Here is a 17,772-nt window from a genome sequence, read left to right on the forward strand (position 1 = left end):
TAGATTCCAAGCATCCAGAACAGTGCCTGGGCCCTCAAAATATATTTATAAATGAATAAATCATAAGTCCCAGCTGAAAAATCACGTAACAGTTATGTACTCATTCTCCAGAAAAAAATATGCAATGAAAGTTTTGTACATAATTTCAGGAGGTTTCAAACCCTTAGAAGCCCAACTATTGCTCCCCAATAAAGCCCCTGCATTAGTTATGCTGTTTCTGTCCTTTTGAAGTTCATTCTAGAATTTTGTTTTTTTTGCAATTAGATACAAGCATAGATTTTGAAAGCATGTTTTAGAAGTGGAATATAGACCAGGCGTCAGTGGCTCACGCCTATAATCCTACTAACTTATAAGGCTAAGATCTGAGGTTCATGGCTCAAAGCCAGTCCAGGCAGGAAAATCCATGAGACTCCCAGGCCCAGAGTTCAAGCCCCATGACTGACCAAAAAGAAAAAAAAAGAAAAGAAAAGTGGAATATAAAGAGTTACAAGCCAAGCCGGGCGCTGGTGGCTCACGCCTGTAATCCTAGCTACTCAGGAGGCTGAGATCTGAGGATCGCAGTTCAAAGCCAGCCCAGGCAGGAGAGACAGTGAGACTCCTATCTCCAATAAACCACCAGAAAACCGGAAGTGGTGCTGTAGCTCAAGTGGTAGAGTGCTCGCCTTGAGCTGAAGAGCTGAGGGACAGCGCCCAGGCCCAGAGTTCAAGCCCCACGACCGACAAAAAAAAAAAAAAAAGAGTTACAAGCCAATTACTGCACAGATGTCTGATATATTGATGGCTTCTAGTGACCTATTTCAAAGGACTGAAAATGGCTTTGGTGGGAACTTTAAATTCTTATCTCTAGTTCTCCTCTCCTTTGTGGGACTTGGGAAGATAGATTTCCCAGCTTCCCATGGAGTTGATGAGGTCTTTGTAACTAATTCTAGACAATAGATTAAAGGTAGGGATGGCAAATGTGACCCACCAAGTTGGAACATGTGATTGCCAATGAGGTTTTCCTGGGCTCTGTCATCTCCTGGGGTAATGATTATGGAATTATACTGGTATGGTATAGAAGTGCACTACCGAGCCATAAAATGGAAGCTAAGCCACTCTAGAGAGTCACAGAGATCCTTAGCTGACTGTGTTTGAGCACGAATTAGGGACCTTTGTTGTTTTAAGTCTCTGAGCTTTTCCTAAGACTTGTTATTTCAGCACAACCCAATAAAACCTAATACACCACTGATGGGGAAATATGCTGTGAATTTATATACCATTGGGAGGAGAGATGTATTTGATATGATAAGAATTCAATGTAAGATGCATCTTAATATCAGATATGTTAAAATGTGAAATGTGGGCCTTAGATTAAATAACATACAGATTGTTAAAGAAATTCACTAAATCAGATTAGCATACTGTTAAGAGCTCCAAAGCTGGAGTTGGGCAGGAAGTTATGAATTCAAGTCCTAGTACTTACTGGCATGTGTTTTAGTAACTTGTGTAATCTTTAGCTTCTTTATCTTTGAAATGGGGATAATTAACATGACCTCAAAGGATTTTGTGAATACTAAGTGAGATAATTCCTATGTGTTCAGCATAGAAATGTATTTTTAAAAATTTTAACTTTTTCTTGTTATTATAAAGGTGATGTACAGAGGGGTTACGTAAGTCAGATAATGAGTGCATTTCTTTTGGGACAATGTGACCCCTTCCCTTCCTCTCTCCCCATTTTCCCTTCCTGTCCCCACCCACAAGTTATATAGTTCACTTTCAACATAATGCCTAGTGAATTACCATTACTGCATTTGTTCCTCCATTTTATGTGTGCTTTAATTCTGAACTTTGGCTAGATCTCAGAACTTGTTCAAGATGAATACTAATTTCAGATGATATACAAGAAAATATTCTATATTTATTCATTCATTCATTCATTTGTTTTGCTGGTCCTGGGGTTTGAACTCTGGGCTTCGCATTGTCCATGAGCTTCTTTGACTCAAGGCTAGCACTCTACCTCATGAGCCACAGTGCCATTTTAGAATTTTTTTTTTCTGAGTAGTTTATTAGAAATAAGAGTCTAAATGGACTTTTTCCTGCCCAGGCTGGATTTGAACCATGATCCTCAGATCTCAGTCTCCTGAGTAGCTAGGATTACAGGCATGAGCCACTGGCACCCGGCAGGAAAATATTTTTAGAGTGCACTAATTAATTCTTGGAGATAACAGAGAGGCAGATCCAGAGGGGATCTGGTCAAAAGAGATCACCCCAGTGACTTCCCATCTATTTTCTGATAAGTTTTCTAGGTGAATCAAAAGGCTAAAATGATCATCAAGAGCAGTCTTGAAGAATATATATTCATATATATGAACAATCCTTGTGCTGCATCTTGGTGACTGGCAGGGGTAATGAAAGGAAAATTAAGGGCAAATTTTGTACATTCAGAACTTAGGGTCTGTATTGTGTGTGTGTGAGAGAGAGAGCTAGATGGATGAGGATGGAGAGGAGAGGGAAGGGAAGAGTGGTAGAGAAAAGACGAGTGGGAGAGAGGAAGAATGAGCTGGACCATAAGGGTAAGTCAATGTAGCAGAGTGTGGCTCTTCCGCAACGTATTTATGTATGGTTCCTGCCCATGTGGCACAATATTCTTACAGACTATGAACACTATTTTGCTTGAAATTTCAAATTCATAAAGTACCAACTCTTAATAAAACTGTCTTCATCTGTAGTTCATTTGAAAGAATTTAGCCATTGACACTGCAACAATCCTACTTCTGAAGTCCATTCTACACCTAAAGTTTGCCTCATATATACTTAGTTTCCTTGTCACTAAGGATAAGCATTCTGTGTCCAAATACAACCTTTTTACCTCAGTTTTCTGGAGAAGATGTGTCTGCAAAGGAACAGGTGGCTGATTAATACATTTTAAAAATTAAATTCCTAAATGCCTGGACTGTTTTCTTTAGTCAGCTTCTCCAAAGGAAGTGTAGCTGCTTCAACATATAACACTGGGCTATAGTTCATATTCTCTGTTTACTTTATTCTTGTGAAACTGTATCCTAAGACTTGGGGTATATAACTTGTTATTTGATATCAGCTGAACAACAGTGAATCAATTGTAATAGTTGTGGCACCAAAAGAAACAAAGGGACTTCCATGTTTCTAAAAGAAAAAAACAAAAGCAAAACTTCCCCCCACTCCCACAATACACCACAAAAGCCCTTTCGTTTTGGTTCAGTTAACAACGTGTCTTTCTACAGTTTAAAATATTCATAAATCCAAAAAGTTTTCTATTTCCCCAAGTCTAAGGGGAAAAAACCTACTCCAACTCACATATTATTTGTCAAATATTTTAGGATGAATTTAGCTTTAAAAGCCCAAGGTTCCTTTCTCTCTCCCTCCCAGCAGTTACCTTAAGGGAGACACTCCTCATGCCCCCCCCCCCCCCAGATGGCCGCTGTCCCCCCAAGGGGATCAAGAGAGGAGGTGTAGTGATGCAGCCATGCAGCCCACGTGGCTCATCGTAGGTGTTCCCAAGTCACCGCGGGCTGTGACACGGCTCTGGGAGGATTTGCGGATCTCTATCCTGTATAGCCCCTCCATCTCCCCTCCAGATGCTACTGGGAAATCGCTGTTCTTTAAAGTACTCCAAAGTCTTCATCCTATTCTCTTGATTCTTCTACATCTCTGCTTGCTTACAGCCCCAGGGATTTTTAACTTTTCCTGGACGCAAGAGTTTCTCACCGACTCGGTGCTGGCGCGAGCGGGCTCCGCTCAGGCCTCCTGGCTTGCCTGGGATGTACACCGCCACGCGGAGCGGGGTGCGGCGGCTTCTCGCTCCCCTGGCACCGGGAAAGGAAGAAAAGAGGCAAGAGGAGGTGCTCAGCCTTTCTGAGGACACTCCCAAAGGAGTTGGGCATATATGCAAACAGAATGATGCTAAGATGCAAACCAGGCAACGTGGAGGTGCTAAGCCCTCCTGGCCACGCTCTCAAATACCCCTAATTGACATTTAAGAAACGAACAACGCTAAAACGCAAATTGGGCAATGTGGTACCCCCCTGAGCCTCACCTGACAGGCCGAAGTGAGGTTTTAGGGGAAAGCTTACTCATCCCTCCCCCATACACACACTGAATTCATTCTTTGAAAAAAAAAAATGTGTAATTTTAAGTTCCACCGCTGTCATAATGAACACTCCACAGTAACTGGCAGTGGAACAATGGACACCCCCATATCACATTGTGTCAGGTAATTACAAAGTGCCGCGGCGCGGGAAAGCTGGGCTAGGAGCTTCAATGGTGCCCTGCAGCATGCGGGAGCTCTCGGTGCCGCGGCTCTCGCCCAAGCTTCAAGACAAGGTTCGTGCCAATGTTTCAATCCAGACCGAGGGACGGATGCAACCGGACCTTGGCCCCGGGGGTGGATCGAGGGGACTCGCACTGCTCCGGAACGCGGGTCGGGTCGTGGGGAGAGTGGAATCGGGTGGGGAGAAGGTCCCGCCGGGCGTGGCGAGGGCCCCAGACTCCTGGGGAAGGGATCTCCGCGGGACCCTGCGCTCCTAGCAGCACCCACCCACTACGTCCCCTCGTTCGGGTTAAGGCTAGGGCACCTTCATAAGGGGGCGCGCGGGGTCACGCGGTAAAGATGTTACTTGTAGCGGGACATCCGTGTGTGCGGAAGCTAAGGGGAGGAGGGGGGAGGAGAGAGGGAAAGAGAGAAACGGAGAAGGGGGGGGGGGGGGAGAGCAGACGCAGGCTGAAGGCCGAGATGTCCTACTTCTAAGTCATTCTCTCCAAGGCAAGCGCTTTCCGGCTGAGCAGTGGAAGGGCGCGCCGCGTTAAAGGCCACCCAGACAGGTCGCGGACCTCCTCTAAGGGGGTTCCAGCCTCGGGGCGCTCGGCTGTGGCCCCAGGATGGGGACACTATCCTGACAGCTGAGGGTTGGGTCAAACCTGTGGTTTCCTTCTCCCGAGCCTCTGGCGCTGCAGTCGGAGGCGGCGAGCGCAGCCGGCCGTCCCTGCAGCTGCCCTCTCGCGTGGCGCCCTCGCGTCCCCGCGCCCGTTCACGGCTCGACCTACTCCCTTCACCTCCCATTCATTTTTCCTTTAGCCGCGACTAGCACCGGCTCTAAAGCCAACTCCAACCGCCCCACCACCACCCGAAGCCCACATCCCCGAGTTCAGGAGAAAGGGCCGGGGTCGGAGCCGGCGGCGACAGCGACGCACGGGAGACGTCGCGGAGAGGTGGTGGCCGCGAGGGGCGCCGCGAACCGCCGTTGCCCGCCGCGGATGAGCAGGCGGCCGAGAGCAGCCCCCGGAGCCGCGCAGCATCCGCGTACCCAGTGACGGTGGAAGCCACGCCCTCTCGGGAGCGGGGGGCTGTGCTAGCCCCCCCACCTCCCCCGTTCCCGTCCTGCTCCTCCCCCTCCCCCCCTCCCCGCGCCGGCCCCCGGCCCGCCCCCGGCTCGGCTCGCGGGAGGCGCTGGGCGCCGGGGCTGGCGCGCTCTGCCGGGCGCACACACACATCCACGCACGCACGCCCAGAGCAGCTCTCTCCTCGTTGAGCCCGCGTTCCCCTCGCCCATGCAGACGGACAGAGCGACGGAAGATGGCTGACGACTCCGTGGGGCCCCGAGGATGCAGCCCGGCGGCAGCAGCGGCGGCGGCGGCGGCGGGAGCGGCAGCAGCGGCGGCGGCGGCGGCGCGGGCAGCGGCGGCAGCGGCGGTGTTGGCGGCGGCGGCGGCGGCGGCAGCAGGAGCCGGAGCGGCGGCGGCGGCATCCCCGAGACTCCCCGAGCTACCTTTCCCTCTGACAGCCACTGACGGTCTCCGCCGCTAGAAGAGACCCCGCGTCTCCAGCGCCCGCCTCTCCCCCTCCCTCCCGGCCCGGCCCGGCCCCGCCAGCACCGCTACCTCCGCCAGCTTTGCCACCATCAGCACCACCTCCACCACCGCCACCACCACCACCACCACCACCACCACCACCGCCACCGCCGGCGGCGGCAGCAGCCATTTCATCTCCACAGAAACCAGACACAAAAACATGGCAGAAATGGAGAAAGAAGGGAGACCTCCGGAAAATAAAAGGAGCAGGAAACCGGCTCACCCAGTGAAAAGGGAGATCAATGAGGAAATGAAGGTATTTTTGGACCTCGGGGGTTGGGAAGACCGAGCTCTTTCTTCCGTCCGCTCCTTCTGGGCTGTTGTGCGGATTTGGGGGGATCCAGGGGCGCGCTTGTCAGTTTCTCTGGGATGCCCGGAACGCCTCGGCTCCTCCTCCAGGTGCAGAGCAGAAGCCAACTCGCGGGTTGCTTCCCCGAAATGTGCCAAGCTCAGATTTGATGAGGGCGGGGGCGGGGGGGGGGGTAGGGAGAGACCACATACTACTTAACGGTACAAACCCCGGGATGGTACAGATTTGTTTCAGGGACGGTGCCCCAGGGGCCCCAGTGGTGGGTGGGCATGACGGACAGGCTTTCCCAGCGGGTAAAACCATCCTTCGGACCCTTCCAAAGTTGAGAGCCGCCCGGCCGAGGCACCTCGGGGAGAGCTCGATGCCACCCCTCTCCCTAGTACATCTGCCTGCTTGGTGATGTCGCTTCGCCCCGAGTCGCCAGGGGTGACCGTGTAGCGGTTGTCAGTGCCCGCTCTGTGGCGGCCTGGGCGGCGCGGGTCTGGGACGGTCCTGCCCGCCCGGATCGCCCCGCCCGCGCCCGCCTGGGTGCTCTGCTGTCTCCACCCGAGCGCGTGTCTCTGCCCGCCCCGCTTCCTGGGTCAGCACCCCCCTCCCACACCCGCCCACGGTCCCGCTGAACGCTCGATTTTCGTCGGAGGGACGGCCTTCGCCAGCGCTTGCCCATTGTTCAGGAAGGCCGGCCCGGAGTCCGCTCAGCCGGCCGAGGCCGGGCTCGCGGCCAGGCCAGCGGTGCCCCAGAGGTGGCGAGCGCAGCCGCCCCGCGCGCCAGCTGTGCGTGTTTGGAAGCGATGGCCCAAGAGCACCCCGCTTACCTCCGGACTCCCCTTGTCGCCCCCACTCCTTTATTAGATTCTGCGAAGTTGCGAGGGTTAGCCTGGGCGAGGATTTTATTCTCTGTTGATTTCACAGGTTTCTCTTGATTTTTATATTGTCCATTTTTCTTTTGTCGAGTTGAAAAAAGTAGCGGGTTTTCTGTCTTCTCGGTGTTCCTCATCTTCTGAATAGAACCCGCGGGCTGCCAGGTGATCGTGTCAGGTTTGGTGAAGTTTCTACTGGAAAGACAAACTGGATTTAAAAACGCCATGCTACTAGGTCACTTTTTTTTTTTTTTAACTGCGTTTTAACGTCGTCTTGGTTAGGACAAGCATATTCTGTGACGGTGCCTCGTATGAAGCTCACACTTAAAAGGGGACAGATGGGTGTACATCCGTGTTTGTGTACCTGGGTGCATATGCTTAGCCTTACCTTCCGCCTAGAAATGTCAGTAGCATGCTAATTTTTGGAATTCGAGTTTGTATTTCGGGGTGAGAAACTTAATGCCTTCAAGCATAAGGTGCAGGATGGAGCCAAAAGAGAAATAAGGAAGATTTGCTTGGAAATTAATGCCAGTCCCTGTAATGGAAACCACCATTGATTAAAAAACAAACAAACCCCCAAACCAACCAAAAGACTAGTAAAAAGTTGTTTTCTTTCCATGAGGGTGGAATTCAGTCTACAATAACCAGTTTCCCTCACTTGCCCTTCCTTCCCTCCAGTCCGGCATTTACAGATTACTTTTCCATGTCATTTTAAATTGAGGGTATAGGAGAAGAGGAGAGAGGTGAAGGCCACTAGGAAATCACAGCATGCACTGGCCCTTTAAAACACCGCCTAATGTGATCTATATGGATGGCAGCTTTTAAGTTTCATAGGTTCTAGAATTACAAATTAGCTAATTTTAATCAAAACATGTGAAATGTTATCCCGGCTGGATATAATGGCTGACTGTGCTCCATGCTTGGGGCTCGTGTTGTTGACTTTGGCTGCAGGCAGTACTCCGCGGTTTGGGAGATAGTTGTCCTTCTACAGTATAACAGATGTTTGTCTGAACTGGTGAGGAAGAAACAAAAACAACATTGTATGAAGGGGAAAAATTACACAATTTTTAGCCAATGCTGCGGGACTAAGTATGGAATTAACCTTGGTGTGCAGAATTTCCTTTTGAAAAAAAAAACGTTATATTTTTCTTCCAAATCACCACTTACTATTTGAAGTTTTAATCCTCATCATTTCGATGCAGTGTAGCATTAAACAAGAAGTTTTATACAGGAAATAATTCAATTGCCTATAGGTTCAGTATTTCTCTCTGGTTTAGAACAATGTGAGAGACCCCTGGCCAGAATTTTCAGTCATGTTCCTGCACATCATGCCAATGTGTCTAGTGGAACTGTTTTGTAGGCAGTCCTCTAATATAATAGCACCAAGAATCCTTATTTAAAGTGTTTTCTCAAAGTCCAAAGGGTTATTTTAAGCTCATTAATATTTTTCTGCTTTTGATATTAATAATTACAGACACAAAACTCCTCCCTTCACTTCATGCTATTATTACCCTTCCATGTCCCTGAACATGAAGTGTAGGGTAACATAACAAGTTGGTTACCCTGTATAAAAATGTGTGCAACAAAATGTCACCCAGAGTACAATGTAGCCTTGTGCAGCTTCCTATCGGTGCCGCTGGAACTGCCTGGCTGTGTTTGCCTTCATCTGAACGGCTTTCATCTGGACCAGTGTAAACTAAGCCCTGGTAAGTAATCACTGCCCAGCAGAAAGAAAGGAATGTATACAGCTAGCGAGGCCTAAGCTGTAAAAACGGAAATCTGAGCCCCCACTTCGGATCACATATCAAGGCTTGAAGGTAGGGGAAATGAAAGGGGAAAAGAGGAGAGAGGGAATGGAAAAGTCAGCCTGGGAAGTGAAGGATCAGGGGGAGGCCTCCCTTAGGGAGATTTGGCTCAGGGATTAGGGAATTTTATCATGGTGTACAGTGACCTACTCAGGTTTCAACACTGGTTGGATCCAGTTGCTTCTCTGTGAGCTGAAAGAAAAAACACTGGAGTGTATGTGATTTTTTTTCCCCTTGTGGTAACAGAAAGGACATTGGTACAAGTATCTATTTTAAGTACAGCAAAGGCAAAGCACTGAGAATGAGCAACAAATTTGCTTCATCTCAGATACTTCCTTCAAGATTTCCTAATTGAGATAGTCGCATATTTATGTAAAAGGTGGTTGGAGAAGACATACTGGCTGAAGTTTAGCTGACATCAGTAATGGCATTGGAGATTGTCTTCATGTGGCTGGGAGCTAATGTTGGTTGCTGTTTCACTAGATCAGATATTGAGTTACATTTTCGTTATCACTGGTATAATGTACATGGCAGTTGTAACAAATTTAAATTTGATACAATATAATTTTGTGTGTGGAAAGTACATGACTTGGCATAGCTTGCCTCTGGCATACTTCAGTGACAGTATCTTGAAGTAGAAATATTTGTCTCTTTATGACCTTTACACTGTCTCTTAATCTTTCCTACTTTTCTGATTTTTGATTAAAAAAAAACTGATGGTTTTGTTGTGTTGACACAACACAGTAGAGAGGATTTTAAAACATCCAATGGCAATGTAATTTACATTTTGGCTATTATTAGTTTCTATAAAAAAATTTTGTCAGTTATGGGGCTTGAACTCTGGGCCTGGGCACTGTTCTTGAGCTCTTCAGCTCAAAGCTAGCACTCTACCACTTGAGCCACAATTCCACTTCCTGTTTTTGGTTTCTAAAGTGAATATTGGGATTTTATCTACTGTAGTATATATCCTTGCTATGCTGTTAGCTCACATGTGTCATAATAAATGTATATCCCAGAGGAATCCCATCATATGGAAGGGTTAGTTTCAGGAGTTCTTCTAGAACATGGTAGACATAATGTACAAACTAGTTTGTGTTAGTGAATGTGTAAACGTATGTTCAAGCATAAATGCTAGTTGCATTTAAGGATATGTATTTCGCACCCAAAGATCTTAGTGAACTGTCATCAGTATATCCCGAACAACACAACACAAAAAGTGTAAAGTGTGAATAGAGATAATGAGTCAGGTTTTTATCTTTTTAAACTCTGACAAAGCTAATGTGATTGGATCAAGTACACTGTCCTGGAAACTTTCCTAAACAAACCATAATTAATGTACTTATAATATTTGGCGTCTTTATCAACTACTAAACTACAAGATAGTCTATGCTAACTGTCACAGAGTCTTACCTTTACTAGAGGAAGTTTCTGTCTACAGATATTCTCAGTAAGTAATTTGTACCTAAATTTATGCTTTGGTCCTGTTGCCTGCAGTTTGGGGCAGGCACATCTGGTAAAGTTTAGTAGGAAACTTACCACAAGTTTTCTAGTTTGGTCTACTGATGGTCTCCATTTGGCATTAAAAATGACCTATGTCAATTGCATAGACAATAAGGCAACTGCAGTGAGTTAAGTAGCTTGATGTTTAAAAAGAATTAGAGAAGTCAGAGTGAGAATTGTAAAATTCAACATGTTTAAGATCTAAATGATCTCATTATTTAATCAGTTATATTTTAAGATTTGCTGCTGAAATGCTACCCTGTTATATTAAATGCATCAAGGAACTTAGAAAGCAGGCCTGGAAGCACATCCCACTGAGACATTCACAAATTGTATCAGACCTTTCTTGCTGAATGATAGCTTCAGGTGCACAACATGAGAGGGTTAGGGGCTAATAAAATCAGGACAAGGACCTTGCTCTTTGGCAGCAGGTATGGGATGTTCCTGTGCCCTTGTCATTGCCATCCATTGTCCAGCTCAGGCTAAACCCATAAGAGACAGTCCTGAGAGGACTTGGAGAGCTATGCATTGTGCTCTATTCCAACAGAGGTTTCTGGGTAGGCTCTCTTTCACCATCTGTGAGCCTCTGATTCTGATGTGCCATAGAGCACCATTCTCTCTCACAGGTTCCAGAGACAAGGAAATGGAAAGGAACCTCTCCACTTCCTACCAAATCTGAAATAAACATTTGAACTAGAAGAAAATGAGTCTGACAGACTCGTTCCCTTCTGCGTTTCCTGCCTCTGTGCTTGCCAAGCCTGCTCTGAGGAGCCAAGCCCTACTCTGCTTGTGTGAAAGACAGACTTATAGAAACCAAGAGGTAACAGAGTTTTAAACTGAAAGTCAAAATCAGAGCCTCAAAAAGGAGCACTGAGGGTTTGTTGGTGCCTCTCTAAAAAGGAGACTCCCAAGAAAAGATTGTCTTGCTAGTATGACCAAAGTTTTTATAGCTTGAAGTCTTCTGAGGAAATGTCTCTTCGTTGTCTGTCATTATCATCTTCTCCTTCTCTTTCTACTTCTCCTCCTTCTTTTCCTCCTCTTCCTTCTCCTCCTCCTCCTTCCTTGTTTTCTCCTTCTCTCTTCTCTTGTCTCCTTCTCTTTCTTCTTCTCCTTCACCTCCTTCTTTTGTGCCAGTTCTGGGGTTTGAATTCATGGCCTGGATGCTATCCCTGAGCTTTTTTTTGTTCAAGACTAGCACTCTACCATTTGAGCCACCCCTCTAATTTTGGCATTTTTAGTGGTTAATTGTAGATAAGACTCCCATAAGACTTTTCTGTCCAGGTTGGCTTCAAACCACAATCCCTGTACCCCAGCCTCTAGTAATTAGGATGAGCCACTGGTACAAGGCAGACTTGTATTCTTAAGCTAATGAAATTAGTGAATATTTTCCTGAAAGAGAAAGAGTAGAAGGGAGGAAAATAGAATACTTTATCTTGGTGGTGTCACTTGAAACATAAACAGACTTGAATGCTTGTGCCACATGAGATTTGCTGAATGTATACTTTAGGATCTGTAGACTGATGGGAGTTAATGTCTCTTATATAACTAAAAGACCAGTGGAATTCTGAACAGCTTTAAGGGCAGTAGTTATGACAGGAAAACTATGTCTTGGTAATTTTTAGGGCAGTGCTGCAGCTGTGAAAGGACACAGCTGCACACAGCTGTACACCTGCCATTCCTGCCATAGTGTTGGCTCGGCCTAGGACCCTTAATTTCATATTATTCCTTTGACCCCTTTAGGACAGTTGATGTCTTGGCAGTAGATTAAAATGTGAGCATATGATTGTGTGCTCTGTATCACAAGATTTTTTAAAATTAGAAGCACATGATTTTGATTTCCTAAGCCAGTTAGATAGCCATTGAGTTTGGAATCTATCACTCAAAACAATACTTTTTCAGGTCTGTTCCAGTTGGGGATTGGTGGTATACTGTATCCTCTGCTTTTTGTCCTGCATTAAAATCTTTGTGTTATAGCTGATGAAAATGCTATAAAGTGACCCAAAACTGAACACTGTGATCATCTGCAAGGGCTTTCAAGCTAGACAGTCATAGGTAAAAATGGCAGGCCCAAAGCATAAACTCTGCCAATCTAGGCACCCCCCCCCTTATTATTTCATGCATGCAGGGTGATGACCTGCTAATGGGTCATTTTTAGGGACTGGCTTGTTCTACTTGTATACCATCTGATCTAGTGGGAACATGAATGTGGAAGTACTTTGTAATCTGTGAAGGCCTCTTCAAATATTTCTCTTGCAGTCTCTAAATTTTACTTCATGATCTTTTTCTTGGCATAACCATAAAACAAAATTGGTCTACTGGGTCTGTGTTAAAGGAGAAAACTTAGACGTAGCACTGGGCCAAGCTTAGGAGCAGAGCTGGAAACTGACTTCTTACCAAGTTCAGTTGTTAGCTTTACTTTGGGACTTGAACAAGGCTCTGCCTCTCTTCTGCATATTTCCTTTCCTTATTGCTCTTTGTGAGTCCAATAAGCTTCATAGAGGTTTGTTCCGGAATTAGAATGCATGGACATGACAAAGCAGAGAAAAAAATTAAAATAAAATAACCACCATTCCATTATTCATAACAAGCATAAATGCTAGTAGTTTTTTCTTCCTCCTACAGGAGTTTCCTTTCTGTTTGAAAGTATTTATGTTTTCTACATGTTGGATAGTACATGTCAGAATGTTTTGAAGTTAAATAACATAACTGACATATTTTTTTGTATTGTCATTATAATTGTGAGTATGACTGATGTAGCAGAGACTATGTTAATTTTTAATTAAAACTAGTTTCTTATTTTTACAAAAGGTATACACAAATATGACATAAATAGCAGAATAAGCAATAGTAATAACAGAAAGAAAAACAAAGACTATAGTTTTCCCACTCAGAAGCACTTAGGGTCAATACTCTGATGTATGTCTTTCCTTGTCCTTTTCTATGTATAACACACATTTTTAAAAAAACAAAAATCATCTCATACCTAACTTTTCTTTTAAAACCTATTATTGTTAATAGTTTTCCATAGCACTAATTTTTTTAATCTTCAGCATAAATTTTAGTGATGAAAGAGTATTCTATTATATGACTAAGCTATATATATATATATATATATATATATATATATTTTTTTTTTTGTCCATCATGGGGCTTGAACTCTGGGCCTGGGTGCTGTCCCTCAGCTCTTCAGCTCAAGGCTAGGGCTCTACCACTAGAGCCACAGCACCACTTCTGGCTTTCTCTGCTTATGTGGTACGGAGGCATCGAATTCAGGACCTCATACATGCAAGGCAAGCACTCTACCACTGAGCCACCTTCCCAGCCCCTAAATTGTAATTTATTTAACCAAGTTCCTATTGTTTGGCATTAGATAGTTTGTTTCTAAGAAAACACCAAGATAGATATTCCTGTACATGTGTATTTCTGTACTTACTTCCTTAGGATAGTTCCTCAAATTGCCAAGAAATAAAGTTGCTGAGTCAAATGGTATGTGAATTTCGTAGAATCTTAATGCGTTGAGTCATATTACCTTTGCTAAAAGTCATATCAACTTCTCAGTAGTATGCCAGAACTCACTGATGTTACTTATGATACTTTTTAAAGTTTTCATATATTTATTGTTGGAACAAGGTTTTTCTGAATTTCATTAGCTATTTCTCTGTATTTATACATTTTTTTTGTATTTGTGAATGTATTTGAATGAATTAGCATATCTGTAGAGTACATTCTAACTGTTAGATGTTATGCTAGGTAAGGCTTAAAATGAAATAGGAGATGGATGCTACTCAGGAGGCTGAAATTTGAAGATCATGGTTCAATGCCAATCAGGAAGGAATGTCTGTGAGACTCTTATTTGCAGTTGACCAGCAAAAGGCTGGAAGTAGAGCTATGACTCAAGTGGTAAGAGCTAACCTTGAGAGAGAAAACAAACCAAAAACCCAACTCAGGACAGTGCCTAGGCCTTGAGTTTAAAACACAAAAAACAAAAAGCAAAAAAGAGAAATGAAAAATTTTTATCCTTAAGTAACACACAGTATATTTGGGTAGATGGTGTTGCCATACTTTATTTACAAGAACTGCCACTTGGAGTAAAAATGGGAATTACATTATTGGGAAGAGGAAGGGAAAACTTTCCCTCATTTAAGTAAATGATTGGGAGCTCTTTGAATATTTCTTACTTCTCTGGATATGACACAAGTTTGCAAACATATTGACATTAAGTTTTTCAAGGTCTGGTACTTACCTATCTTATAATAGCTTTTTGATATTTTCATGATAAATAAAATTCCCAGTCCTTTTCAAGGCCTTGAAATATTTGTGTTTTAAAGGTATTTTCTGAATTGTTGCTATTTTAACTGTGCTTAAAATCAACCATTATTTCTCTGGTGAAATGTTCATTTAAAAATAACTTAGATTAGGCCAGCTGCTGGTAGTTTACACCCGTAATCCTAGCTACTCAGGAGGGTGAGAGCTAAAGATTGAGGTTCAAAGCCAGCCCAAGCGGGAAAGTCCATGAGACTTGTTGTTGCTGGTTATAGGACTTGAACTCAGGGCCTGGGTGCTATCTCTGAGTTTTTCTGCTCAATGCTCATGTTCTACCAATTTGAGTACTGCTCCACTTCCAGTTTTCTGTTGTTTAATTGGAGATAAGAGACTCTCACAGCTTTTCTTACCTGGGCTGGCTTCCAACAATGATCCTCAGATCTCAGCATCCTGAGTAGGTAGGATTAGAGGCATGAACCATCAGTGTTCAACTGTTCATGAGACTTTTTGTATTTGTTGTTGTTGTTATTGTCGGCTGTGGGGTTTGGACTCAGGGCCTGGGGGCTGTCCCTGAGCTCTTTTTGCTCAAGGCTAGCTCTCAACCACTTTGAGCCATTGTGCTACTTCTGGTTTTCTGGTGGTTAATTGGAGATAAGAGTTCAAACCCAGGGGCTGGGAAGGTGGCTCAGTGGTAGAGCGCTTGCCTTGCATACATGAGGCCCTGGGTTCGATTCCTCAGCACCACATAAGCAGAAGAAAAAAAAAGCTGGAAGTGGCACTGTGGCTCAAGTGGTAGAGTGCTAGCCTTGAGCTGAAGAGCTGAGGGACAGCACCCAGGCTCAGAGTTCAGGCACCACGACTGGACCCCCCCCCCCAAAAAAAAAAAAAAAAAAAAAGGAGGAGGAGGAGGGGAAAGAGGGAGAAATAAAGAAAAGAAGAGAGGATAAGGAAAGAAAAGAAACAATCCCCAAAGGGGCTTTTCTGCCCAAGCTGACTTTGAACTGCCATCCTCAAATCTCAGCTTCCTGAGTACCTAGGATTACAGGTGTGAGTCACCAGCAGCATGAGAGTCTTATTTCCAATAAACTACACAGAAAAAGCCACAAGTGGTGTTGTGGCTCTAGTCACAAGTGACGCTGTGGCTCCAGTGATAGAGCACTAGCTTTGAGCAAAAGAAGCTCAAAGATAGTGCCCAGGCCCTAGGTTCAAGCCCCAGGACAGGCACACAATTTTTTTTTAAGTTGATCTTTGACATTTGTATGGTACTACCAGTTGAATAAGCAGGTTGTCTAAGGAATGTACTGTTGATCAAGACGTAACAAAATTAAGTTTTGCTGGAATGGAAAGAACAAAGGAAAAGTGAAGAAATAGTCAATTTTCACTTCTGCATATCTGTCTATGATTGATTGATTGGAACAGAGTAACTTTCAGTCTAAATGTTAAGATTGTGGTCTTTTGTAGGAAGCATAGAAGAGAAAGAAATGGAAGAGGTTGAGGAAAAGGTAGGGGACTAGGTAATTACAAGTACAAAGTAATTAGAATTAGCTATGATGTCAAAAATGAAAGTCAGTTTTATTTTATAACTCAAGGCATCTAACATATAAGAGTTGCTGAGCAGGTCATCTACCATTTGAGCCATGTCTCCAGCCCCTTTTTGGGTTGTTTCTTTTCTTTCTTTCTTTTTCCTCCCTTCCTCTCTTCTTTTCTCCCTCTTCCCCTCCCTCTCTCTCTTCCTCCCTTCTCTCTCTTCCCTCTCTCCCTCCCTCCTTTCCTCCCTCTTTTCCTCTCTCCTTTCCTCTCCTTCCCTCCCTCCCTCCCTCCCTCCCTCCCTCCCTCCCTCCCTCCCTTCCTTCCTTCCTTCCTTCCTTCCTTCCTTCCTTCCTTCCTTCCTTCCTTCCTTTCTCTTTCTCTCTTTCTTTCTTCCTCCTCACTCCCTCCTTCCCTCGAGCTCCTTCCCTCCATCTCCTTCCCTCCATCTCCTTCCCTCCATCTCCTTCCTTCCTTCCTTCCTTTTGTTCTTTCTTTCTTTCGTTCTTTCTTCCCTTGTGGTACTGGGGTTTGAACTCAGGGTCCTACACCTGCTCAGCTTACTTGCTTACAGATGGCACTCTATTAGTTGAGCTACTACAACTCTAGTCTTGCCTTTTTTGTTGTTATTTTGGAGACTGAGTCTCACAGACATTTCTACTCTTGGTGGCTTTGAATTGTGATCCTCTGGATCTCATCCTCTTGAGTAGCTAGTATTTGGAGTATAAGCTTGAGCCACTGCATTTGGCAAAGATTTAATGCCAATTCTTAATTTTGATCATTCCTTCCTCAATAATAATAATAATCATAGGGGACCAACGATCAACTCTAAAAATAAGCAAAATTTTGAAATAGGAAACGTGAAGTCTCTCTTAGAAGTCTCTCTCTCTCTGATATTGACATCTTATAGTATGACTTCTTTGCAAATCTTTGGTATGAGGAAGTTGCTTGTTTAGAGTTACTGACACATTGGCTTGTACTGAATTTATAATAGAAAAAAGATACTTATTTTAGTTATGACTTGTCTCAAAGAATATGCAATACCTATCTTTTTTTTTTTTTGGTCAGTCATGGGGCTTGAACTCTGGGCTTGGGTGCTGTCCCTTAGCTCTTCAGCTCAAGGCAAGCGCTCTACCACTTGAGCCACAGCGCCACTTGTGGTTTTCTAGTGGTTTATTGGAGATAGGAGTCTCACTGCCTGGGCTGGCTTTGAACGGTGATTCTCAGATCTCAGCCTCCTGAGTAGCTAGGATTACAGGCGTGAGCCACTGGCGCCTGGCTGCAATGACTATCTCTTACCTTCTTGATGCTTTCATTTTGTAAAATGAGGATGCTATCTAGGTGACTACACCCCTAACACATAAGATTACTGGAGGAACAAGAAAATTAAAGGATGTGGATGTACTCAAGTGCTTCAAGAGTATTAGATATTATCATTATAATTTTAGTGACCTGTTTTCCAAACCCAAATTGGACCACATGATTTGAGAGGATTTTTGTGTCACTTCCAATGGCAAGAAGCAGTCTCCAAAATGTAATTTGGATGCCAAAATATTGCAATTTCTGGCACATTTTGGTGTTTTATACGAGCAATGATAAAGTATTTGAAATAATGACTCCTCAGTAAAATTCATGATGTGTGATC

The 17,772-nt window shown here is 44.5% G+C and overlaps 1 protein-coding gene across 1 annotated transcript in view; it reads left to right on the forward strand.

Moving 5' to 3' along the window:
• The first annotated feature begins 5,969 nt into the window (after positions 1–5,969).
• The window catches only part of LOC122118395 (sine oculis binding protein homolog), a 174,082-nt gene continuing 162,279 nt past the window's right edge, over positions 5,970–17,772 (forward strand). The window contains exon 1 of the mRNA XM_042692372.1: positions 5,970–6,118. Within this exon, the coding sequence (XP_042548306.1) occupies positions 6,023–6,118 (96 nt within the window). The 5' untranslated portion in view covers positions 5,970–6,022. The remainder of the gene's footprint in view (positions 6,119–17,772) is intronic.

The sequence above is a fragment of the Dipodomys spectabilis genome, unplaced genomic scaffold (genome assembly GCF_019054845.1).
Source record: "Dipodomys spectabilis isolate Male_0828 unplaced genomic scaffold, ASM1905484v1 ptg000001l, whole genome shotgun sequence".
Classification (NCBI taxonomy): Eukaryota; Metazoa; Chordata; class Mammalia; order Rodentia; family Heteromyidae; genus Dipodomys; species Dipodomys spectabilis.